This window comes from Rhipicephalus microplus, chromosome 1, assembly GCF_043290135.1.
Source record: "Rhipicephalus microplus isolate Deutch F79 chromosome 1, USDA_Rmic, whole genome shotgun sequence".
Lineage (NCBI taxonomy): Eukaryota > Metazoa > Arthropoda > Arachnida > Ixodida > Ixodidae > Rhipicephalus > Rhipicephalus microplus.
Window position 1 is genome coordinate 238610031 of NC_134700.1, and position 26656 is coordinate 238636686.

Genomic DNA, 26656 nt, shown 5'->3' on the forward strand with positions numbered 1-26656 from the left:
TCATATCGCGAACTGATGACGCATGTTATAAAATCAGTCTCTTAGAGTAAGAATAGTTTGTGAATACAAGCCTTGAACTCTAACGTAAGACTTGTTTCGAAACAACGCTTTTTGCACATGAGGCTTCAAGGTCTACTCGTTATGCTTCCTACATCCGCAATCGCACATCGTTAGTAAGCCAGTTTTCTCCCTGTAATAAATGGCCATTATTTATCATTATTGTCAATACAACGAGTTTTGCCATAGCGCAGGATTGTCCCATCAATGAAGTTTGTCTTGAAAGTCAAACATTAAAGAAGTCCCCTAGTAAGCATGAATGGACAGTCGTAAAAGTGTCGCAAGACGCCCTCCGGTCACTGAGTTGAATAATAACGCCATTTTACGTTTTCCCACTTTTGAACTGTTTTCGCAGTCTATTTACTTTCGGCTGGAGCCTCCATACCGGAACCCATGTCAGCGAGGTTTCCCCGAAAAATACCGCGAATATATTCCCCCGGACAGAGTGTACACGAGAAAGGTGAGCTGCGCCCAGCCGAATAGCAGCGGCATTTTTATTACTTGAAGCATGATACATTATCTGGTTGTGCCTTCGATATATGCGACGCATTAAAGCTGCCCCGTGTAAAACGAAGTCAAACAAGAGTTGGCGTTTCTCTTCTCAAAAACTATTTTATCAGTCTGAGCACTTCGGTGCTGTATCTCTAGTATCCGCATCTGTAGTATCAGTTCAGTAACTGCAGTTTATTTTACTTAATAAACATTACAACTGGGTTTATCATTAAATAAAGCACAGATGAAAGTGATTCATGATGATATATAACATTTACTTTGAATTATATTGTTTAATGTTGGCAGTTTTAGAACCCGACTCTCACCTTATTTATGTGTTCTTTGCATGTATGCTTCGTACAAACAATGACAAAATAAGTGTCATTAAAGAGAAATGGTTGATTTTTGACTAAATGGTTGATTGATTTATTTATTAATTCATTGATTGAAATAAAATTATATACAAGACGTGCTAACCCCTATGCATCACATATTATGTAAAAAAAAAACATTTCCCTCGGACAGCATTGTATGCATTGTGCACTGACTGGATTTAACGGTATTCTATCTCTCAATCGTAATTTTTTTATGTTCACATGGGTATAAACGAACCAACGATGGAAGAGCATAAATCAGAAACGAATACAGCGTGCAAGTGTCCATTGTGAACAGTTCCAAATTTTTGGAAAAGAAGTTTGACATGATTCTTCTCATTTTCTGCTTATCTCTGAAAGCATGCGTTTACTTGACATTCGTAGCACCGACGCTAATCTACTGTACTGAGCGAATGAAACGGGGACAGCCGCGATTATTTAGTATTTGTGTGGAGGCGTATGTCTTTCGGATTGCGCGTATAGTATTTACACTTTGTAGAAGAAGCATATAAAGAATCGAACGTACAAATACTTACGAGGTTCATGCATACCTACTCCTGCAAATTTAATTTATTCTGCCGGCAAGCTTGTATTATTCGCCCCGCCGCGATTGTCTAGTGGCTAAGGTACTCGGCTGCTGACCCGCAGGTCGCGGGTTCGAATTCCGGCTGCGGCGGCTGCATTTCCTATGGAGGCGGAAATGTTGTAGGCCGTGTGCTCAGATTTGGGTGCACGTTAAAGAACCCCAGGTGGTCGAAATTTCCGGAGCCCTCCACTACGGCGCCTCTCATAACCATATGGTGGTTTTTTGACGTTACACCCCACATATCAATCAAGCTTGTAGTATTCTATTGCCCAGCAAGAAGAATGATTCATTGTTGTGATAACTTGAACATTATACTACGAACATTTGGGAACGATTAGTTAATGTGAAAAATATATACAAGGGCTGATAGCACTTTCTTTATATTTGAACTGTTGTGAAACCTTTATACTCAGAAGCTTCGCACACCGGCGTATAGAGCAACCCACAGCTTGGCTTAGATAGCCTACATTCGCGTGATGTATAAGCAGACAGTATACAGATGCACTCGACATCGTGCCGAGATCTACAAAGGGCTGTCATGACACGGAAAAGCGTATCCAAGTAACACGTAGCTGTTGTAGATGAAGGTTGTAACGACTCACTCTGTCTTCTCATCAGGCTTGCAGGCAGATTTGCGCCCAGCTGCACGTGATCGCTGCCTGTGGATGCCAGTCGCACGACTACGACACGGTCGACAGGTCGCTGTCCGACATATGCAATGAAGACGACGAGGAACTCAGTGAGCGAAGCAAAGCAAGCGCACAGGTTTAGCTATCGACAGCACTGGCAGTGTTCCAAATGAAATTTCATAATTCAAGAATAAGGAACATGAACAAAAATGTACTCCAAGAGGAAATATTAATCGGCAATGAATTCAAAGAAACAGTGGTAAAGAATCATGACGAGTATAGAAATGAAAACCTTAGGCGACCACACACGTCCACGCACAAACACAGTCACGCGCGCGAACACACGCACACACACGAAACGAAGCAATCGGCACGCACCTATATAGATCTCTTTAATGAAAATGCCAATCACTGTATACTAACACAGGGAGAGAAAATAGGGTAGACGTGGGCACATTCTTCATTACCGCTTTTGCGCATTACATTTCAGACAAATGCATCGCAGAAGCGTCCGAGAGGATCGATGGAGGGAAAGTCGAATGCCCGTGCTTGGAAAGCTGCACGTAAGTTCGCTCTTGGGTCTGTAAATGGGCAACACTTTGACAACGATTTCGGTACTTATTCATTGTAATAAATGAAGATAAAAAGTGACATTGCACATTAACGCTAGAGCATGAGAAGCAACATTCTACTGCATGGACTGAGAACTTCGTTTATGTATGTTGGCATATATATAGCAGTAGTTTCACAGCTACAACTTATGGGAGACAGCTAAATATAGCACAATAGGCGTCGCTATATACTTTTACTCATCACCGAGAATTTCGATACTGTGACAAGTTGCTCCTACATGGCTTCATTGAAGACATAACAGTGCACCAGTGACTCCAAGTGCGGGGAATAATGAGTGGTAACGACTTTTTCCCCTACCCTAACCCCGTACTCACTGGTTTAATTGATGCTTATTGTGTTACTCAAGAGCTTGTCGCAAACATGGCAATGTGTGATATAGACTCCTGACGAACAGTATCTGGCAAAAGTGTTTACATTCACATTCGTTTTACGCTGTGTACCTGTTCCTGCGGTGGTGGCCACTAGTGTGTCAGACAGTATGTGATCAGTTTATGCTTTGGAGGTTTTCCTTTAGGTATTTGTGCCTCTGACTGGTACATTTCTAGGCCTGTCTAGGTTTAAGCTGATCGCACTACCTTATTGATGTGCTATTTATGCAGACAATTAGAATAGAATTGCTATAATTTGCGCCTACATAAATTTTCGGTAGCCGCATAAAATGCTAATCACTTCAAAAATTAGTGGTGACAGTAGTTGACGTACAAGTGCATAACAGCTTCATTTTTTTTCTTCACTAGCTTTATCGTAGACTAATAAAATCCCTTCTATAACCCTTTTCCTCTGTACGTCAGTACAGTCAGTACTTTTGACGTTATTATATACCATATAGCATCAAGGCAATCGCTCTTGCTTCACTCGTGAAGACTGAATCCAACCGTGCCATGCGTTCCTCATCGATCAGTGGCTTCTAACTTTTTTGTCATCGTTTTTTTATCTTTTTTTAAGAGCTGCTTTCCGTGCGCCGTCGTTGCCTTCACGAAGGCAAAAATTCCGGTTCCTTCGATTGGCCGCGGAGCCGTGTCCAGGCGCCACGGTGTCAAACGATCCTCGCATGCACTTTCTGACCATGGTGTGCATGCCTTCTTCCAGCACAGACGCGAAAGTGGTGGCCCGCAGACAGGAAGTAATCTGTCCGAAAAAGAAAAAAGGAAGAAAGAAATCGACTACACAGTACGCACCCTTGTGCTGACCAGCCAGCAGGGGGCGGGGGGGGGGGGGGGGTTGTTCTAGGAGCAACCGCGCATTTAGTCGATTTCTCGAAAGGGCACAAAGGATTTGTCGATCCTATAAACTCACGTTTAACTTCGGCTGTTTAGCGTCGCATTATTTAAGGGTAACATGTAAGGGTCGCATTTATGATATTCAAATCTGAAAACATGAGTCGTACAGTTAATTTGACTTCATATGTAATTAGTCATACTGTTCCAAAAGTTTATACGCATGAGAGTTAAAGAATAACAGCAATGATAGCGAATAGTGACAGGGATTTACAGCGAAAGGAACGATGGAGCAATCTATTTATGGTGTGCGGATTGCGCTAAAATAATCCCTTCAGTTTTCTGATTTTCAACACTATCTTCATTCTACTTGCGTCATACACGTGCAAAATTGTCTTTAAGAATGGTGATCATAGACATGTTTTTTTTTTTTCCCGATTACCGAACACCAGTTCCTCTCCATTAAGTTCGCACGTTGAGGAAGACAGCTGAAGAGCTTTGCAGCTGTTACTTTTAGCTGAAGGTAAATTAATTTGAGATAAAAGTGGGGTTTATGTGTGTTGTATTAGGGGAACAAACACTGAGTGCTACTTTTTCTCCTCTGCCAAGGATTTGTGGTCAGGCGCTTCCTTCCGGTTTCCCGAATATTTCGGCAGTCTTTTTAAAAATACAAATCGATGCATCCGGATTAAAAGTTGTATTGAATGCACATGTGAGCGCGGTCTGTGCAGTTGATCATTCTCACCTGGTGCGTACGAATCACCATAATCACCATAGTTTCTCTCACTGTGTGTTCGGTGTTGGGCTCACGCACCTGATACTTACGGCATATGATATACCGGAGCATAACTTCACTTATGAAGTTAAGATAAGGACAGCCTCTCTTAATAATTAATGAAAATAAACTCATTAAGTTCGTTGAAAGATAGCGATTTGCTGGGATATTTGCCCCACCTGGCGGAGCTGATTGCCCTCCTTTCCACGTGACTTCTCAGATTGGCAGCACGCGAAGCACAATGCGAACCCAATAAAACGCCTTCTTCAAGGAATACACGACGGCATACGAGCGTCAACGGGCAAGTATAATTACCATAGGGTCGCCTCCAGATTTTTTTCTGTCAAGTGCTTCTAACTGTACCATTTTATGTGAGCTCCTATTGTTGTTGCGGCCTTGGCTGGAATTGTCGTCTATATACGTGTTTCTCTGTATTCTTTGACGCAGAGTGATAGAGTACTCGTGGCAAGCATCTTCCCTGAAGTGGACGAAACACATTGTGAGACACGTGATTCTTTTTTTTTTAAGTCTTTCCTGGAACCTGTATCCATGTGCAGTTGTCATCAACTGAAATAGAAGAGCGCAATTGCATACTAAAGGTCGTATACTGGCTAAACAAATTTGGTAAGCTGAGAAATTTTCAAAACATTAGATGCTCAAGCGGAAGCATATCTCTCAGAATTCGATAGGTCACATTCATGTCAGTACATAGTAATCGTGGATTAAACACGAATTCAGTGTTCCATTTCACGGTACTCGCGATTACACATACTGTAACGTCTTCGTGAGATAATGCTGCCATTCCACGCTGCGAGGAAAAAAAAGAGTATGTGCGACTCCTCTCGGCAAGCCCTTACTTGCCACTTATACGACTCTCTTTAAACATACAAGTTAACTCTCTTCCGGGTCAGATGACTCTTGTAAAAGGGTATAACAATCTTCAAAGAGTGTTCACGTGTTTCTTTAAATGGAGTCATGCCTGGCTAGCCAGAAATCTCCAAAAGGGTGAAATTATTTTTTTCGGAATGCACAAAACGCAGGAACTAGAGGCCAGACGCATAAAAAAAACTGAAAACATAGTGCTCAATCTCGCTCTCTTTATCGCGCGCGTGCACACGTTCGAGTTTGTTAGCATGTTGGTCGGCAAATTATGGATAAGTAATGCCTTATAGCAATATGCGATTTGCACTACGTTACACACGCAAGCTATTTTTTCGGCTTCGTGTCACAATCCTTGAATAGTGCTTTGTTCGACTTCTCACCAGGCTTCGTCATAATGTGTTTGCAATACAAACAAATAAGAGCGGCACACACAGCAAGTGGAAGGCACCGTGTCTGCAAATTATGTAATGCACCTACGTGGTGCAGGAACGGTCGGATGTTAAAAAAGGAGGTACTCTGTATAAAGTAGGTAACAATTATAGTTGTCGCGAGAAAATAAATAAATAAATTATTTTACTTCCTTTGAAATTATTTGACTACAGTACTCAGTTGCATCCCCAGAAAAGTGACTCAGAAATTACAATAATTACGCTTGTGTTACTTCCATTCAATATTGTATTGCCGTAACACAATCACACAAGTTTACTCATAATACAACGAACTACTTTGGCTTGCATTGTAGAAGAAGGCTGAGTGGCTTACTGCGGCTTCTGTGATGCATTGCTATGTTGTAGCTAGAGTTTTTTTTTCAAAGTTGTCCCTGATTTATCGACGTTTCCTCGTAGCTGTTATACTGAGCACTCTCTCAATTCATGAGCCGGGGAAGGGTAGTATTGTAACATATGGACACCTTGTGCACCAACTCGTAGTTGCCCAGTGCTTCAGTGCTAGTCTTCTCCACCTCTGCAAGAGACAGGACAGACCTGTTGGTTGTACATACTGTAATCTTGTAGCGCCTACAGACAAACGAGAGTGAGAGAACGACACGGTACAACAGAAGCGCGAACTGATAACTGCTTAATTTTAAAGAATCATGACAAAAGTTATATACCCGCAATGAAAAGGAGTGAGAAAACGGAACATAAAGAAGAACATTCACAGATGCTCAAGAAATACACCAAGAGAGATACTATCCTCAATCCGGCGCCCAAATGTCTCGAGGTTTGTTTGTTTCCCTGCCCTGGAAGAATGACACCTCCGCTCCTGTTAATGGCAGTGAAGGAGCGCTAACGCAGGTATTAACGCCAGAGTGCGGTACCGTGAAGGTTTCGATGATTTTCCTATCTTTAGAGTTACTACATCGTGATACAAAAACGGTGCAGTCTAACTTCAGACGACATTGACTCCCATTGCAATGAGCCATGTTTCCTATTGAGTGATCTGCTTGAAGTTATGGCTATGTCCATGCAGTCATGGGCTGGTGCACCTCCTGGTTAGTCCATTTTACTTTCTTCCGCAAGAAAGGGGGACACATTAAACAGCTGCTTTTTCGCATGCACTGAACTTGTCCGAATCACTGACACTGTACAGATTGCTAGACCACTGCTGGTTTTTGTTGATCTGATGACATAGTGAAATTATTTTTTAGAATCCGTGTAAACCACGAGTATACCAAACCTGTTCGTAATTTTATGTGGTCCATAAGAAACTTTGTGGATGTCATGAGGTCAACACTATATCAACACTATATCAACACTATGTCATAAGGTGAACAGCAACCAGCAGGATGGCCGATGCACGACGCTTATTTTTCTAATCCAAGGGTTACCATGATTTCATTTGAGGTTTGGATTAAATGTTCGAACAAAATGCCATTTTAGCCTCAGAGAAAGAGATTTATAGAGTGGCTCTGGCAAGCTACTGCGAAAGTCACTAAGCAGAAGTGTGCATCGCCTATGTGATGATTCCACATGCACGACGCAATGTTTTGGGTCCTGTATACCTGAAAAGAGCGTATTCCGATTGCCTTGCTGTAATTTCACGCAGCTTGAAGAGCAAAAGGGGCTTGGACACGACCGAAGGTGAGTGCCTACAACCTTTATAGCAAAGTGTATGAGTATAATTGTGCCTGTTCGCCGGTCTACGAAGCTTAGCTTCGAAGACACTGAAAAATTGTGCGTTCGCTAGCACGAAATACCAAACGCAATGTCGGATAGCACCATATATATATATATATATATATATATATATATATATATATATATATATATATATATATATATATATATATATATATATATATATATATATATATATATATATATATATATATATATATATATATATATATATATATATATATTGAAGTACAACGGTTCGGCTGACGCTTTATTCAAGCAACAGCAAGATGGCGCCGATGATGAAGAGAAACGAAATGAAGACTGATGATGGTTATTGACAGATGAGGAAGATGACGTCCAATGAATTCTTACACTAATTTCCCCCGTCGACGGAAGCGGCCAGCCTGACCGCGAATTACGCTGTGGAGCGCATACGATAGGGCTTGAGACACGAAACGTGCACAATCTCTGTCCCGCGGCAGCGTTGGTCAGTGGGGACATGAACAGGTGTGACAAGGTAGCTCACCGGTGAAGTCTGTTCGACAACTTTGTAGGGGCCAAGATAGCGTCACTCAAGCTTCTCGCATAAGCCAGGCGTTCGCACAGGAGTCCACAGAAGTACATCGTCACCTGGGCGGTAGAGAACGACGCGGTGAGTGGCATCGTAACGATGTTTGCGATCTTCTTGGCTAGCTTCGGTGTTTACACGGGCAAGACGATGGCATTGAGCAACACGGGACAAAAACTGGTCGCAAACGAATGGTGAAGAGTTGACGGGGCCAGAAAAGAATGAAACGTCGAGTGGTGATGTCGGTTGTCGTCCGTATACTAGGAAAAACGGAGAATAGCCTGTGGTTCGTTGAACTGACGTATTATATGTATACGTGACAAAGGGAAGTATGGCATCTCAATTGCGATGGTCTGGTCGGATATGCATGGACAGCATGTCACACAGCGTGCGATGAAATCTTTCCGTTAAGGCATTGGTTTGCGGGTGATAGCTAGATGTTGTTTTATGAACTGTTTTTGATGCTTGAAGAACTTCACTGAGCGTACTTGAAAGAAATGCCTTGCCCCGGTCGCTCAAAAGAACACGAAGGGCTCCGTGACGTAGGTAAATAGCATTCTAGAAAAAAGTTGCTACTTCCGAAGCAGTTCCTGAAGTGATCGAGGCCGTCTCAGCGTACCGGGTCAAGTGATCAACGGCGGTGACGATCCCTCTCTTGCCGTCTGATGTAGTTGGGAGGGGCCCGAAGAGCTCAATTCCGACGACAGAGAACGGCTATGATGGACAAGGAAGTGGTTGTAGGGTCCCGACTGGAGCAGTAGTGGGCCGCTTGTGGTGTTGGCAAAGTGTGCACGAGGCAATATATTTAGCTACCGTCGTGGAAAGACCTGGCCAGAAGAATCGACTGCGGATGCGCTCGTATGTTTTGTAGTAACCCAAGTGTCCTGACGTCAGGTCGTCGTGGGAAGCACGCAGAACTTCAGTGCGTAGTGCGCGTGGTACGATGGCAACCCATCGGTGGCCTTCCGGGTGGAAAGTGTATCGATATAGCACATCGTCCTCCAACTTAAATAGTCGGATTTGTTTCCGGAGCTTGGCATTATGGGAAGATGAAGCGCCGGTAAGCCGACCGATGATGTCAGTGCAATAAAAATCGGCTCGCTGGTGAGTAGTAAGTACTGACGGACGGGTGCATAAAGGTAGGGAAGAAATGGCTGATATCGACGAGGCGTCCTCCGTATAGCCAATTTGACAAGGGGATGTGACGTGCGCCAAAAACTGCGGCAAAGGGCATCGTCACAAAGCGTCGGCATCTTGATGTTGTCTTCCAGTCTTGTAGATGACGTCAAAGCCATAAGATTGTAGTCGGAGAATCCAGCGGCCAAGTCGTCCCGACAAGTTTTTGATTGTGGACAACCAGCAAAGAGCATGGTGATCTGTCACAACAGTAAAATGTCGACCATGTAGGTACGGACAGAACTTTTGAATGGACCAGACAACAGCCAAGCACTCTTGTTCGGTTATCGAGTACCTCTTCTCTGCATAGGTCAGAGTGCGGCTTGCATACGCGACAACTTTCTTGCGAAAGGCAAGGTCGCGCTGGAGGAGTACGGCACCGATTCCTTGTCCACTAGCGTCAGTGTGTAATATCGCAGGTGCCCTGTCATCGAAATAACAAAGCACCGGTGGGGATGTCAGTGCCTGCTTGAGTTCTTGAATTGAGGCTTCGCATTGATCATCCCAATCGAAGGAACCGGTACTAGCAAGGAGCTTGTGGAGAGGAGTGGCAATAGTGTCAAAGTTGTGAATAAAGCGGCGAAAGTACGATGCGAGTTCAAGGAAACTGCGTAGTTCTTTGGAGCGAAAGGGTCACGGAAAGTTGAGGACTGCGGAAATTTTGTCAGGATCGGGCTGGATGTCACCTTTGCTAACGAGATGTCCTCGAACATTTATACGCGCTGGAGAAGTACGGCGCCGATTCCTTGTCCACTAGCGTCAGTGTGTAATATCGTAGGTGCCGTATCATCGAAATAACAAAGCACCGGTGGGGATGTCAGTGCCTACTTGAGTTCTTGAAATGAGGCTTCGCATTGATCATCCCAATCGAAGGAACCGGTACTAGCAAGGAGCTTGTGGAGAGGAGCGGCAATAGTGGCAAAGTTGCGAATGAAGCGGCGAAAGTACGATGCGAGTCCAAGGAAAGTGCGTAGTTCTTTGGAGCGAAAGGGTCGCGGAAAGTTGAGGACTGCGGAAATTTTGTCAGGATCGGGCTGGATGTCATCTTTGCTAACGAGATGTCCTCGAACATTTATAGCTGTGCTGCCAAAATGGCACTTCTTTGTGTTTAGTTGAAGTCCAGCATTGGAGAGACATGTGAGCACTTGATCTAGACGTTGCAGATGATCAGCAAAAGTGGAAGAAAACACGACGATATCATCGAGGTAGCATAGACAAGTTTTCCACTCGAGGCCACGAAGAACAGTGTAGATCATCCTTTCAAATGTGGCGGGAGCATTACATAGGCCGAACGGCATTACGTTAAACTCGTAAAGACCATCCGGAGTAAAAAAGGTGGTCTTTCCTTTGTCTGCTTCGTCCATTGGTATTTGCCAATACCCGGACCGAAGGTCAAGGGTGGAGAAGTATTGGGCGCCTTGCAATGAGTCAAATGCATCATCTAGTGTAGGCCCGTGTACTCAGATTTGGGTGCACGTTAAAGAACCCCAGGTGGTCGAAATTTCCAGAGCCCTCCACTACGGCGTCTCCCATAATCATATGGTGGTTTTGGGACGTTAAACCCCACAAATCAATCAAGTGCATCATCTATACGGGGCATCGGATATACATGCTTTCGGGTAATCTTTTTGAGCGAGTGGTAATCAACACAAAATCGTACCGATCGATCCTTCTTTTGTACCTACACAACGGGTGATGACGAAGAACTGGTAAAGGGTCGTATGATATTTCTTTTAGCATATCGGTCACGTTCTCCTCGATGATCTTGCGCTCGGCCAAGGAGACTCGGTAGGGACGACGGCGTACAACAGTCTAACCTTCAGTGTCGATGCGAAGATGCGCTACTGTGGTCTGTCCTAGTGCCGAAGCATTGGCGTCGAAGGAGGCCTAGTGTTTCGTTAGCAAATTTAGCAACGCCTCACGTTGAGAAGCAGAAAGGTCAGGATTTATCCCGGGAGCAAAGCAGGAGGAAGTAACAGACTGGGCCTGTTGTGGCTGAGCTGTCAAGGCGTCAAGAGAGGCCAAAGATACTGGTTGGGTATCCACATAACATGACACTGCAGAACCTTGAGGTAGGAGGACAGGCTCTGGAGTAGGGTTCAGGCAGGGGATTATCGCAGCACTGTCTTTGAACCGCACCAGGCTGGAGGCGACTACAACGCCGCGAGCTAGACATCTGCTGGAAGGGGTGATAAGGACGTCACCATTAGCAATATTCGGAGAAGTGATGGTGATGAGTTGCTTCTGACCCGGGAGCAGTATGGATTCAGAAGCTGTGAAGAAACGCAATTGTTTTTCGTCGACGCGTTCGCTGCAGTGATCGTTCTCGGTCATTTCGACTACACGTTGACGGCAAGAAATTAATGCAAATGCTGATTAGAGAAAGTCCCTACCTAAAATTAGTTCATGAGCACATGAAATTAACACAGCGAAGGTGATGTGATGACGAATACTATCAATGAAGACACGTGCTGTACATTGGGCCGATGGTCTAATTATTGCTACATTGGCCCCAATCAAAGATGATCCAAGGTAGGGTGTCTTCACTTTCCGCAATCGAGAACACAAGTCGGCATGCATAACTGAAATAGTTGCTCCAGTGTCCACCAAAGCCTACACCCGCACACCTTGCACAGTTACCAATAACATGCTTGATGGTCGTTCAGGAGGACTTGGGTCATTTCGCCGCGATGCAGTTTTTCCTCCAAAAACTGCACTGTTTAGTTTTCTGATCGCTGGGCAGCCAGTTGAGAGACAGGCCAAAGTGGTGAAACAGAGCGTCGGAGTGGCGAAGGGGTGCGTGGTCGGAATGCACGTGTATTGTTGGTCGTGTTGGAAATGCGCACAGGAGACGGTGATTGGTGGTTGGAACGACTGTCGGCATAACGGTAGTAACCTCGAGCACATGTGTCTTCTCGTTCAAAAGCGGCATAACCACGACGTTCATCTTGCTGCCGACGTCGACAGACCCGGAAAATGTGTCCTCGAATTCCACAGTAGTAGCAAATAGGCCGTGGGGCCCGCCAGGAAGAATGGTAGGTTGGGTTCGGTGGACGGGCGACTAGAGGTGCGAGATGTTCATGATCAGGTACATGTAGTGGTACTTGAGACGGCGAGGGTTGCATTGAAGCGATCTGTGCATACGAAGTGGGTTGGGGGCATAGTGGAGCACGGTGGGTGCTTTGAAACGCTGACATTTCTTCCCTAATAATGCCACGCAGATCGCTAGAGGCGGGTTGAGCCGGAACGTTGTTAGAAGGAGGTAAACTGTAGGCTTGCGATTCCTCATGAATTATGGCTCGAATGATGGATCGGAGCTCCATACTATTTACCAAAGGGTTCTCAGAGAAGTCGAGTCGCTGTCACAAAAGTAGCGCTCAAAAGGGGCGCGCCGCCAAATTCTCGCGACGAAGCGCCAGAGGGACGCCGCGAGGTCAACGATAAAAAAAGAAAACAAACATTCAAAGACTCCCCGGGCGCGCGCCCCTCTCCCCTCGGAAGCGTGGGTTCGCTGACGAACCTCCTCGCATCGGCGGCCGAGCAAACACTGGAATTTTCTAGATGGAAAGGGGCGTGGTGGTGCCGGGTTGCGTCATCCGTCACTGATCAACAGGCAATGCAGGAAACACAAGAAGAACCTCATAGATGACGGTGAGGTCGAAGGCCCTGATAGTAAACGTGGGCCGGCTATCTCCCTTGAAAGGTCAGTACGTTCCAAAAGCGACACCCGAGTGAAAGCACTCGAGGCTCGCGTGAGCAGTCTCGAGGAAACTATCACCACGACTATCACGCATATGGTTCAACAGAGCTTGGAGAGCATTTAGCTCAGATTGTACAGATTAGAAGCTGCCAACAGCGCGCTGGTGACGTCGCATAGCGAAGCGGCGCCACACATGTAGTACCACATAACCATAACACGACACTCTTCGAAAAACATACAATATGGCAGTGGAACTGCAGAAGTTACAAAAACAAACGAGCGCACCTACAACAATACCCGAAAACGATCCCCGAACGCCCAGACGTCATCATACTGCAGTAAACAAACGGCCCCGCCAAACTTTCAGGGTACTAGTCTATAACAGGCAAGGAGGAGAATCCAAACGTCCCCACACTGGTCAAGCGAGAGCTCACAGTTATCGAACACAACACCCAAGTCAAGGATATTGAAAACGTCCTCGTAGAGCTAATTACACCGCGTAAGACGCCCGACAACATCTTCGTACTCAACGTCTATAGCAGTCCGAGATGCCGCAAACACCACTTTCACGTCCTCTTCAAACGAGCACTCGATATCGCCCAGGGGCAACAACTCTTTATTGGAGGCGACTTCAACGCGGTGCATATACGGCGTGGGGTTACAAACACGATCAGCCGAAAGGCAGGCATTTGTGGGAAACGGCGCAGCTCGCCGGACTCGAGCTGGTCACTGACCCAGTGGCACCAACTAGGCAGGGCAACAGCGTCAGCACTGACACCACGCCGGACCTTACCTTTACGTGCAATAAACGAAAGGTGTCTTGGAGAAACACCATGCAAGACTTGGGCAGTGACCATTACGTTATATTCATAGAAGCAGAAGGCGGCCCACAGGAACACAATGCCGGTCGCCAAATGAAGATCACCAATTGGGAACTACTACGAAAAAATCGAGACAAGCAACAGATTGAAGACAGGAAAGACATTGAGCAATGGACCGACCAACTTCGGCGGAACATCGAGAGGGCGACGCAAATGATGCCGCCAACAGCTGGGCTTGATAGAATAGACACCCGGTTACTGCACATGTGGCAAGCCAAGACCCAACTGCATCGCCGTTGGAAACGACAACGACATAATAGGAGACTGCGAAAACGAATAGCACAGCTCAATAAAGAAATAGAAAAGCACGCACTTAACCTGCAACAACAGCAATGGGAAGAGAAATGCGTGCAGATGGATGGTCAGCTCACTACGAGTCACACATGGCAGATACTGCGGTACCTCCTAGATCCCGTGAACACCAAGACCTCACAGAGGCAAGGCATATGCAAAATCATACACGCTTACGGGGGAACGGAGCAAGATTTCCTACAGGAAGCGGAACTTCATTACATATCCCAAACTCCCCCGCAAGTACATCCGGACTACAGGGGAGAAGGCAACGCCATCCTAGACGCAGAATTATCAATTTCGGAAATCGAGGCGGCCCTCATCAAACTCAATACCAAGTCAGCCCCAGGCCTAGATCGAATATCGCAGAGGGCACTGTGCAATCTCGATTACAGATCGCTAGAGAAACTCACATATTCTATTAACGAGTGTTGCGTGCGTGGAAAGTTACCCCAGCCATGGAAAGAAGCACAGATCCTACTTATACCGAAATCCGGCAAGAAATTACAGCTGCAGAACCTGCGCCCCATCTTCCTAACATCATGTGTAGGTAAACTGATGGAGCATGCGTTCCTGAATAGACTAACAGATTACCTCGAGGACAACAACCTGTTACCACACACACTGATTGGGTTCAGAAGACATCTCTCCACACAGGACGCTCTTCTGCAACTAAAACATCAAATCATAGAAAATCCTGGGTGCTCAAAGAGAGCCATCCTTGGCCTGGACCTGAAGAAGGCCTTCGATAACGTTCGTCACGACGCCATATTGCGACAAATAGACAGATTGAACCTCGGAATGCGAGTGTACAACTACGTCCGAGACTTCCTCACAGGAAGAACCGCACGCATGCGAGTGGGACAACTAGAATCAAATCAAATCAACATTAGAATCTCGGGTACACCACAGGGCTCGGTGATCTCGCCAATGCTCTTCAACCTCGTCCTGCTGGGGTTACCCGAGCGATTACATCAAATTGATGGACTGCACTACACGCTATACGCGGATGATATTACGATCTGGACGACAACTGGCGGTGACGGAGAGATCGAGGATCGCTTACAGGTGGCCATAGAATGCGTGGAACATTACCTCGTAGGCACGGGACTCACCTGCTCAGCCGAAAAATCAGAATTACTGCTATATAGACCGGTGAGAAAGGGACGCCCGCCCAAAGACTACGTACCTTCAGAAAAACAAGAAATCAAACTGACATCCTCAAACGGCTCACCGATCCCAATGGTAAAGAAGATCCGGGTACTGGGGATAATGATTGAGCAGAACGGCGGCAATGGTGAAGCACTGCGCAAGATAATGGCAAATGCCACGAGCACGATGCAACTCATCCGACGCATCACAAACAAACATGAGGGCATGCGCGAAGGCAGCGTCATACGACTCATACAAGCCTTTGTTATTTCACAACTAATGTACACGGCCCCGTTTCACAAATGGACAGTTGCGGAAAAAGACAAGCTTAACGCCCTGATACGCAAGACGTACAAGTTCGCGTTGGGACTGGCGCCCGGAGTCAGCACCAGCAAACTCCTGGAGCTAGCGTTGCATAACACCCTCGAGGAACTCGTGGAGGCGCAACAAGTTTCCCAGCTCGAGCGCCTATCCAAGACCCGCCCAGGCCGACACCTACTCGAAAAACTCGGCATCACATACCATACGCAGCACGGCATCAAAGTCGAAATTCCAAGATCAGTACGCGAGCAAGTATAGTACCCCCATTGCCTCGCAATGTTCACCCCCAACACCATACAGGACGGCGTAAAGCCAGGGCACAACGCATTACTCAAAGCTACTCCAACGACACTGAAGCGGTTTTCACTGATGCCGCGCATGACACCAATAAAAATAGTTTCGTGGTGGTAGTTACCGGCCATCACGGCAAATACATCACAAGCCTCACTGTGAACACGGCACACGCTGAAGCGGCAGAGGAAGCGGCTATAGCACTGGCCCTCACACAGACCAGTGTCACATACGTGATTAGTGATTTGCGAACAGCAATTCGCAATTTTGCCAACGGACACATCTCGCAAGAGGCGTTTTACATGCTCCAACGACATCCCATGCATCCAGGAGAGGTCGACTTCGATAACTGAAGGCACCTGTTATGGATCCCGGCACATACCGGACTGAGCAGCCCCAACGAAGTGGCTCACCTTGTTGCTCAAGGCCTCACTCACCGAGCATCGCCGGAGGACGACGAGCCCCCGCGGGGAACTGTAGACATCTGGGCATGAGAGAATCGTATGACCAGGTTTCACGACATCATCACACATTACCAGTTACGAAGACGCGTATACCCGTCCTCTCACGAAAGGCTAAACAGAACGCAAGAGGTACACTTCAGACAATTACACACAGATTCATACAGAATTCCCAGACTCATGCACGCCATGTATCCAGACATATACACTACAAACAGATGCACGTCATGTGGCGAGGTTGCCACCCTTAGTCACATGCTGTGGGAGTGTCAGGGCCTAATAAACAATTCGAACAGTGCCTATTCGTCTAACTCTTCCACCGCCAGCCTCCGCTCGCGTTGGAAGGCCGCACTGCTCAGCTCGAACCTGACAGCACAACTCTGGGCCGTCCAGCGTGCCGAGGAAGCCGCTTCGAGACAATGTCTCGGAACTGAATCCGCGGTGGGTGCCCAGGCCCACTAAAAAACGCCGGACTCGAATCGTCTGGATTCGACAAATAAAGTTTATGTTCTTCTTCTGACGAGTCCACGTTCACCACACGATGGGACCAAAATCAGCGTGTGTGGCGCCCTGTCAATGCCCGCTACTACCACCTCTACGTGCAAGATGTAGCATCGAGTGGAAGCACGGCTGTGAATGTCTGGGGCGCTGTGTCCCGTGATGGGCTTGCATGGTGTGTTGCACCGCATTGAGGGACACCTGACATCGGTAAAGTACTGTGACATCCTCGATTATGTCATGATACTTTACGCGTTGGACGGGCCTTTTTCTGGCGGGGACTTCTTGTTTCAGCTAGACTTGTCACCTGTTCACACTGCAAAGGTTGTTTGTTGAAGAATTCCTGAACATGCGAGGGGCGCGGTGCCTGAAATGGGTCGCCAAAAGGGCAGACCTCAACATCATTGAGGCCGCATGGGACATAATGAAGGTCAGGCTGTGTAGAAGAGGGCTACACAGTTCATCCGTTGATGAGCTATTGAGCACTGTCGAAGAAGAATGGATACGCCTCCAAAATAAACGCAGTTTTATTGACAATTTGTACGCGTCACTACCGTCCAGAATGCAGGATGTGATTGCCGTGCAAGGGGCCATGACCCGCTACTAAGGCGTGGCGACCGCTTCATCTGCTTTCCCTTCCCGTCAGTCGAATTCTTGCGTCTTACTACTATCAGTGCCGACGGCTCATCGGTTCATCAGCAGCCGTTCAGCATTGGGACCGCAGCCAAGCACCATCGACGAAGTGACTGGCCGGAATAGGAATTCTCATGCATGTTGTTACTTCTTATGCTATGCATCTTAGTGTAAGTTCATTTCGTTTTATTTTTGTGCACAACTTTTGCCTTCCTACAGTACTCATGGTATTATGTTCCTGCGAGAAATTGACTTTTTCTCGCCATTTCAAGCAACACATAATGGATATTAAACAAGAATAAAAAAGACAAACAGCACAGCATTTGTTCTCACTTAAATATCAGTTACCTTTTTTTTATTCGAGCAGTGTTTTGATCTCTTTTAATGACCGCACAGTTATTTTGGAAAGCCAGGGAAGTTTATTACTTAGAAGACTGAACACGATCCCACGTTGATGTATCCGTGAAAAGCGTTTCCTACCTCCCCATTTCATCGGCTAACTGACTGGAGAGTGGCATACGTTCATAACTAGTGTTATTAAAACGCATTATCAGCGTAGTTGTAAACAAGCAAAGTAACGGCTGCCGCGCCCATAGAATAAATGTTGCTAGCAATCACCGAAACGGTATTAACGGCAACAGGTTGTGCATTGGCAGCGCAGCTCTGCTAAAAATTATGACTGAAAATACCGCACAGCCCGAGTCGTCGCCGGCTCTTTATTTTCTCGAGAAGCACGACGTGATTTGAAAGTACCCATTTCAAGGAAAACAGGGAGACATTAGGGGGCGCCGATTCATGCGGTCGTCTAAACATCGGCTCCTGCTTGTTCACCTTTTTTTGTGTGAAAGTTAGCTATGTGTTTGATGCATTTTGCTCCAGTCGACGCCTGAAGTCTTGAGGACCACGTGGAAACAATTTTGTCATGGTGTGTGGATCTTTTACCGAGTTTTGAAGGTCTTTCTTGCTCGACCACGCCGTAGATTGCTAGGCCTAAAGTTAGACTTAGCTCAGCCTAACGCTAGGCTTACCGCGTTTGAGCACTCAAGATGGCTATGCAAGTCACTGTGCATGGGAAGGACATTTCGCCCGAAGAATTAATTCCAGTGTTCTGGATGAACAACGGCGCTTTCTAAGCGTAAGTCAACTAAAGCACCCGTGGCGGGCACTGAAGTTCAAGGCCCACCATACGGCAAGAACGCTGGCACCCAATCTCCCGCCAACGTGAAGAAACGCCTCGCTAATGCGTCAAGGCTGCCTCATCTACCAAGGGAGCATTTTCGAATCATTGTTAGGCCACGGGGAGGCCTGAACGTTAAGAATACCAGTAACGTCCGGATTTATCAAGCCCTCACGACAGCGGCGCGTCTATCCACTGCGGATTTTACAGAAGACATCATTTGTCCTAACGCTATGCAGAACATTGTAGTGATTAGTACGCCATCGCAAGCCAACGCCAAGGCCTATTCAAGTCTAGAGGCCATCACCGTTAATAACGCAAGAAAGGAGGTCAGCTCTTACATTGCTGCACCCGACAACACATGCTAGGGCATCATCAGAAACATCGATATGGAAATTGACGACGAAGAGCTCAGAAGACTTCTTATTCAGCCGAGGAATCCCACTGTTCTCGAAGTGCGGCGAATCAAAAACTCTACCACAGTCGTTATCCTCTTCGAAGGACTTCGAGTCTCAAATTACGTCATGCGTGATCCCAGCATAGCCAAGTGCACCCTCTACCGACGGCAGACGGATGTCTGCTATACCTGTGGTAGACTCGGCCACAGAGCCGACGTGTGCCCCACTCCAAGAAATGTTATCTGTCGAGGTTGCGGAATGACCTCCCCTGGCGAACAGCACGTTTGCTCACCGAAGTGCGCCTTCTGTGGAGGGCCTCATCCAATGGCCGACAGAACCTGTACACAAAGATTCGAGATACGTTACATCGTCAGACAGAGCAGAAGAGAGAGACGTGACTTTGACAAGGACTTCCCACCGAGACATCACCTGTCCGAACCAGCCAACAAGTCCAGGTCCCAGTCCAGGAGCTCGAGGGGGCACTCCAGATACAGGAGCGGTCCTCGATCCACAAGCCGTTCCCATTCCCGGAGCTGTTCCAGATCACGGGGCCCGGCTGTCAGCATTCAGGTGCCTGCTACCACAGCGACCGAGTGGGCTGAACGTGTCAAAGGATCCCAGAAACAGGTAACGGGGGGCATACTGCCAGAGCAGAACAACGATAGAATTATTCGGCTGGAAAGGGAGAACGCTGCACTGAAGGAGGCAATCGCGCAACTTAGAGTAGAGATAGTTGCACTTAAGAATGCTACTAACGCTAAGAGTGAGGCCGCCACAACCTCCTGAGGTCACTAGACTCGAAACGCCTGTTGAAACGCCTATGGAAACGCCCGTGGAAACACCTATGGAAACGGCTTTGAAAACGCCCGTAGGAAAACCCGCGGAGGCGCCCATCGAAACACCCATGAAAGTGCAGTGTACTGTCCGCCCAGCCAAAAAGAGGGCTTTGGCGAGGCCCGCTTTTAATGAGGAACTGCATAGTTTTAAAACAGAGATCAGAGACATGTTCCAGTCGCTTAGCCAAACAGTCGAACTGGTTCATGTTAAGGTCGATACCTTGGCGGACTAGTTCAGCGCACTCGATGCCAAGGTCAATACGTTGGACGCTAACTTCTGTGCGTTGGACGCTAAAGTCAACGCGCTCGAACGCAGGCACATATCTCTCTAGCCTAACCATGGCGCGTCCGCCTAAAGAGTTCAGGATTTCGCAGTGGAACTGCTGAGGGTTTACCCGCAAGAAGGCAGTTCTTCGGCAGTTTATTCGTTCTCACTTTGAAAAGCCGCACGTCATTTTGCTTCAAGAGACGCTTTCGGATTCTGTCATTCTGCCGGGTTACACATCTCACGCTCTTTATGGAGACGAACGAAGGGGCATTTGCACGCTTGTATCTAAGGAATACACCTACATCTCGCATGATCCTTCTATGAACAGTAGTAAAGTGGAACACTCATTGGTCACAATAATTCCGGGGGGCCATTTAAAGAGTAGCATTTTCATCCTGCATATTTATAGTTCACCAAATGACTCGAAACAAAGGTTTGCGGCGCTCTTGAGTAGGGCTGCCGCCAGGGCCGGTATCTCCCTGCTTGTGGTGGCGGGTGATTTCAACGCTCCTCATCAGGGTTGGGGTTATCTGCGGTCATCCCGTAAAGGCGAGGATTTGTGGCAAGCAGCGGCGAACTTGAACCTCACCCTGGCCACGGACCCAGCATTTCCGACCAGGATGGGTAACTCCGGCACGAGGGACACCACGCCGGATCTTACCTTTGTTAAAAATGTTGAATCTGCTACTTGGCACAACTTGCACGTGGATCTGGGTAGTGACCATAATGTCTTAGCTACCCATATCAGTGTAAAGGGCAAACCCGTAAGAGAGTTTAGTTTCCCAGATTGGGATTACTTCCAGCATATTAGAGAAGAACGCGCGCAAGCTGAAGACTGAACCCCCAGCCTGGATCAATGGGCCAATCAGCTCAAGGGAGACGTTGGTGAGGCGACAAAAAAGATACACACAGATTTGGAAACGGGTAGGATGGACAGCCGCCTTGCGCACCTCCTAGAGATCAAGAAGTCGTTTCTGAATAGGTGGAAGAGGCAGAGGCTCAATCGTCGGCTCCGCAAGAAAATTGCAGAACTTAACCGAACTATGGAGGACCACTGCCAAACCTTCTCCAGGCAGCAGAGGGATGAGGTGTGCAATTGTGTTGATGGACAAATGAGAATAGGAGGGAAATGGAATTTGCTAACGCACCTTTTGCACGAGTCGAATTCCAAGAGTAATCAAAGGCAAGCCATTGCTAAACTGATACATGCCGCAAGACAGTCTGATTTTGAAGACTCTATACTAGGTGGTTTGGCTCACAGATATTTACGCATTGGCTCCTCGAGCTGTTAAGACTATTCGTCTTACACTGGACCCCTTGTAATGAGCTCGGAGAGCCCTTTACCACCAGCGACGTTTGGGAAGTTCTTCAAAACCTTAATGGACGATTGGCTCCGGGGCCGGATGGCATCTCGAACAAGGCCCTCAGGAACCTGGAAGACGAATACATCAATTTTCTTATCGGTGAGATCAATCGCATATGGAGAGAAGGTTCTGTCCCAGACTCTTGGAAAATGGCATCCGTTGTCTTCATTCCCAAGCCGGGGCGACCTCTAGGTTTAGGCAATCTAAGGCCCATATCTCTAACGTCCTGTGTCGGCAAGGTGGCGGAGAACGTCATTTACAACCATGTCTCTAAGTACATCGAAAAGAAAGGTCTTTTTTCTTACAACATGGTTGGGTTTCGTACGTCTTTGTCCGCATAGAACACAATAAAGCTGCTCGAACATCAAATCATAGACGTGAACACAGTGGACGTAAGAGGCATCCTGGGTCTTGACTAGGAAAAAGCGCTTGACAACATCTCTCAAGCGCACATCTTAAACTCCATTTCAGACCTTGGACTAGGCGAAGCCTTCCACAGATACGTCAGCTCCTTTCTCGAATCCAGGAAGGCCACGCTCAATATCGAAGACCTCAAGTCCTCTCCCATAGCACTGGGCCCTAAAGGCATGCCGCAAGGAGCTGTGATATCTGCGCTTCTCTTTAACATCGCTATATACAAGTTGTCTACACTGCTATCTAACGTGAAGGGCATCAACCATACGCTTTACGCTGATGATATTACCATCTGGTGTCCCGGAGGTAGCGAAGGGGAAGTCGAGACTGCACTACAGGAAGCCATCGATCAGACAGAGCTCTTCCTTGCTGGCACAGGGCTGAGGTGCTCCTCGAGTAAATCGGAGCTGCTTCTATACAGGCCCAATAGAAAAAGAGCTTTATCAGAGGTAGACATTGTACTTCACACCGAAAGTGGCGCCCCCATTCCGAGAGTGAACACTATTAGAGTGCTGGGCATGATTATAGAGTCGCACGGGTACAACAGACAAAGCATCGCTAAGATTTCCACCAAGACCGAGAACATGATCAGGTTGATTAATAGTGTTTCGAACAGAAGGGGGGGGGGGCTCAGAGATGACAATCTACTGAGGCTCTTTCATGCATTCCTCATGAGCCACATAACGTACGTTGCTGCCATGCACTCTTGGTATAGATTCGAAAAGAAGAAGCTGGAAACTCTGATCAGAAAAAGCGTAAAGTGGGTGTTGGGCATCCCCGTGCGAACAAGCACTGAACGGCTTATGCAGCTAGGAGTTCATAATACCCTAGATGAGATCATTGAAGCCCAAGAGACTGCACAGCTAATGCGCCTGTCGTCTACGCCGGCTGGTAGGAAGATTCTGTCCGTCCTAGGCCCCAGTCTGGCACTCGTAGAGGATCACCGTCTTCAACCACCACATGAACAGCGTACTGCCATCCAGGTCTCTCCATTTCCGCGAAACCTCCATCCTCAGCACAACGTATGAAGGCGCCGGGCTAGGGCCATCACGCTTCTGAAGAACATCAGGAACGATCCTCATTCAGTTTGTTTTGTCGATGCCGCTCAGTACGGTCGTTCAGCTAGGTTTTCTGTTATTTCCGTCAATCATATGGGCTCTATTATCAATGCTGCGTCAGTTAGGGACTCTACTTCCTCAAGATCCGAACAGTTGGCTGTAGCCCTTACCCTTTAGGATGATAGTAGATCGCAAATCTTCACCGACTCAAGGTCAGCGGTCAAGGCTTTCGCCTCTGGTTCCGTCCGTACTGAAGTATTTAAACTACTTGAAAATAGGACACTTTCTCCACATACCATTACCTGGTTTCCTGCACATCTCGAACCCCTACTGGATTCTCAAGTAAACCTGAATGACACTACTCTCTCCCGGGCGTGCACACTAACCCTCCGCGCTTGGGAGGACGTAGCTCTGCAGGTTGGCAGTGAGATGTTCAGGGATGTTTTACTTACATTCAGTGAAGTCGCTAAACACTACCAGTTGAGTAGGCGTTCATTTGCTCCACCACACAACAAGTTGTCTAGACCTCAAGCAATTCCGTTTAGAATGCTCCAGACCAAGACCTATCCAAGCCTATTTTTCTTCCGCATAGTCTCCTCAGAGGCTTTTGACTATACCTGTCTTGATTGTGGTGAGGTTAGTGACTTAGCACATATGCTCTGGCAGTGCCCCTCATTACGGGGCCCAAGTCGGCTCCAGAATAAGATTGGGACTCTGCCTTACGAAGTTCAGAGTTGCTACCACAACTACGGGCTGTCCAGAGAGCCTACTACGCGGCGGTGAGGCTAGGCTTCCCCGTTCCTACGTGGGAGCGGCCCATGACATTGCTCTAAACGAGCAGCGTTTCTCAGGACTCAATGAAGTTCTTTGTCTGTCTGTCTGTTGAGGAAAACAGTACTTTCACATCCATTCTTGCTTGAAGTTAACGCTCAATCTTTGATAAGATTCGCACGACACGTCTTGTGGGTGGTGAAGTCACTGCATTGTGCTCGAACTTTTTTTCAGTAAAGACGGAATCAGCAAGCAAAACGAAGCGCAAAAAGTTCTTCCAAAAAAAAGAAAGGCGAGGGTGAAAGGAAGCATGTGGGGGTGATGTACATTCGCAGGATCAGCCAAACCTTCTCCCGATAACTCAAAAATATGTCACGATCGGCGCTAGTGTACAACCTACAACCTTGCAGCGCGCTCGGCCACGCTCTCGCGTGGTGTAGCTCACACTGAGCGCGATAGTACATGCAATAGGTCTATACATATGGTAATGAAAGTTGGGCCAGTTGGTACGGCAGCATTTTTGGGTACGGTGCGAAATCGACGAATACGGGCTCATCCGTCTTTGTCGATTTCGCGCTGCACCCAGAAATGCAGGTCTCTACCAGACACATGAGTTAAGAATTAAAGTCGGCTCTTCTTTCCCCCCCCCCCTTTTTTTTTGTCCAGGGACCACCGCAATGTACTGACAGAAGTCGTCGTCTACTTAGCGAGTGCGCAAGAGTACCGCAGGAGGAACGACCCCAAAGTGACGGCAAGTACAACGATTCGAGCGCTCTAATGCAGCTGTTTTTCCACATGTGCCCAATCCCAATATCAAATTGTCTCTTTATTGCCGCGTGGTTCTGGCACGGCGTTTACCGTCAATTGTTAACTATACATGGGTGTTCCGCCCACCCATCTATGTGTTTGTTTTTGTAGTGCGCACGTACATACACTGAGATCAAAAAGACGAAAAAAAATCGCAAGTATGTTTGAGCCTCTCCCTCTTCTCCCTAATTCTGCCTTGCTGGCTTGGACAATCCACAAATATGAAATTCAGATTTGAGATTGGGATATAAGAAAAGACTGTGATGTCACATATTTATAAAAATGTGAAAACGTAATAATAACCCTGGCACTGGTGTAAATTCGATTTTCTAGATAAGAAATATTTCGTATATACTTTAATGATGATTTTTTCATAGCCTCACCGCGGTGGTTTAGTGGCTAAGGTACCCTGCTGCTGACCCGCAGGCTGCGGCGGCTGCTGTTTCAATGGATGCGAAAATGCTGCAGCCTAGTGTGCTCAGATTTGGGTGCACGTTGAAGAGCCCCAGGTGGTCGAAATTTCTGAAGCCCTCCACTACGGCGTCTCTCATGGTGGTTTCGGGACGTTGAACCCCACATATCAATCAGTTATCCTTTCATAGAATCGAAAGCGACTATCTTGCCGCGAGATGCCGCATGGTATAAGCGGTAAAGCTAGAGTCCCTGTTTATGCTGCCGCAAACAGCAGAGTTGCGCATAACTTTTGATCGTGCCACTCTAGGCGCCATTCGACGATCGCCATCACGTAGTGGAGAAAGACGTCAAATGTTCAATGTCGCCGCAGCGAGGCGAATTTCACGGACAGAGTGGCGCGTTTCCCGCGTCTACTTGATTTCGTCAGTTCCATCATCAATGCTCTTTTTAAAGACGATAGGCTTTCTTGGGGACCTTCGACGCAAAAACATTTTGTCTGTCTGTACCTTTGTCTGTTTGTCTACCCTTAACGGCATTCTAAAAGGCACCAGAGTGACCAGCCGATACCCCAAACGACCGAGCCCATCCGCAGCGCCCACCAATATTGCTCAAAATTCAGCGTCCATACTTGTGCAATTGTCCATTAAAAAGCAATTATTGCGCATGTTTGAGCCACCATAACAACACGTCAACATTTTGTATGTATATCTTTTACTAGACAAGGCATACACAAGCAATTCTAAGGACCATAGCGTGCATCACGCTGCGCTGGTCATGCTACGCTTCCCATCTCGTAGTGCACTGTCCCACATTTGCTACGCAGCGGTCTTTGCTGATTAAGGAATATAAATTTCTAGGACTCAAGTGCGCGTCTCTAGACGACTTCCTCTTTCTGAGTGGTAGTGCTTCCCGACGCGACCAGGCCCACCGAGCTCTCCTTACATTTATGAACCAAACGAACCTGACCACCCGTTTATAGATGGTCTCTCTCTCTCTTCTTTTTATACTCATTTTTGTCGATGTATTCGTCATCTTTTTTCTCTCTTCCTTCCTCATCTTCTTTCCTATTTGTCCTCTCTAATCTTTGTTTCCTCTGTTTCTTCCCTCCTCCTGAAAGAACGAGCCCCTCCAGGTGGCAGTTCCAAGCTTGCTCTCTCCCTCTTTCCTCTGTGTCCTTTTGTATTTGTGCATGTAAATCAAATGATAATAATGATAATATTGCAACGCTTGGACGAAAGGCAAGTGTTTGCAAAGCTTTGCTAAGATGGCTTGGTGGTGGCACCTACCCGTCGCCTTGCGTTCTACACCTTATCATCCCCGAGACGGGTGCGCACGCCACGCGCACGCTTCGTTTTCCAGGCTAACTGCCAGATGGCGCTCATGTCTCTCGTGTGACCTGACTTGATGCGCTT

At 47.1% G+C, this 26656-nt stretch overlaps 1 protein-coding gene across 1 annotated transcript in view; it reads left to right on the forward strand.

Moving 5' to 3' along the window:
- The window catches only part of LOC119166124 (acid-sensing ion channel 4-B-like), a 32259-nt gene extending 7458 nt beyond the window's left edge, over window positions 1-24801 (forward strand). Inside the window, exons 7-12 of the mRNA XM_075868333.1 lie at window positions 413-517; window positions 2128-2248; window positions 2629-2701; window positions 5211-5262; window positions 7692-7726; window positions 24690-24801. Coding sequence (XP_075724448.1) covers window positions 413-517; window positions 2128-2248; window positions 2629-2701; window positions 5211-5262; window positions 7692-7726; window positions 24690-24801 — 498 coding nt within the window. The remainder of the gene's footprint in view (window positions 1-412; window positions 518-2127; window positions 2249-2628; window positions 2702-5210; window positions 5263-7691; window positions 7727-24689) is intronic.
- Window positions 24802-26656: the final 1855 nt, after the last annotated feature.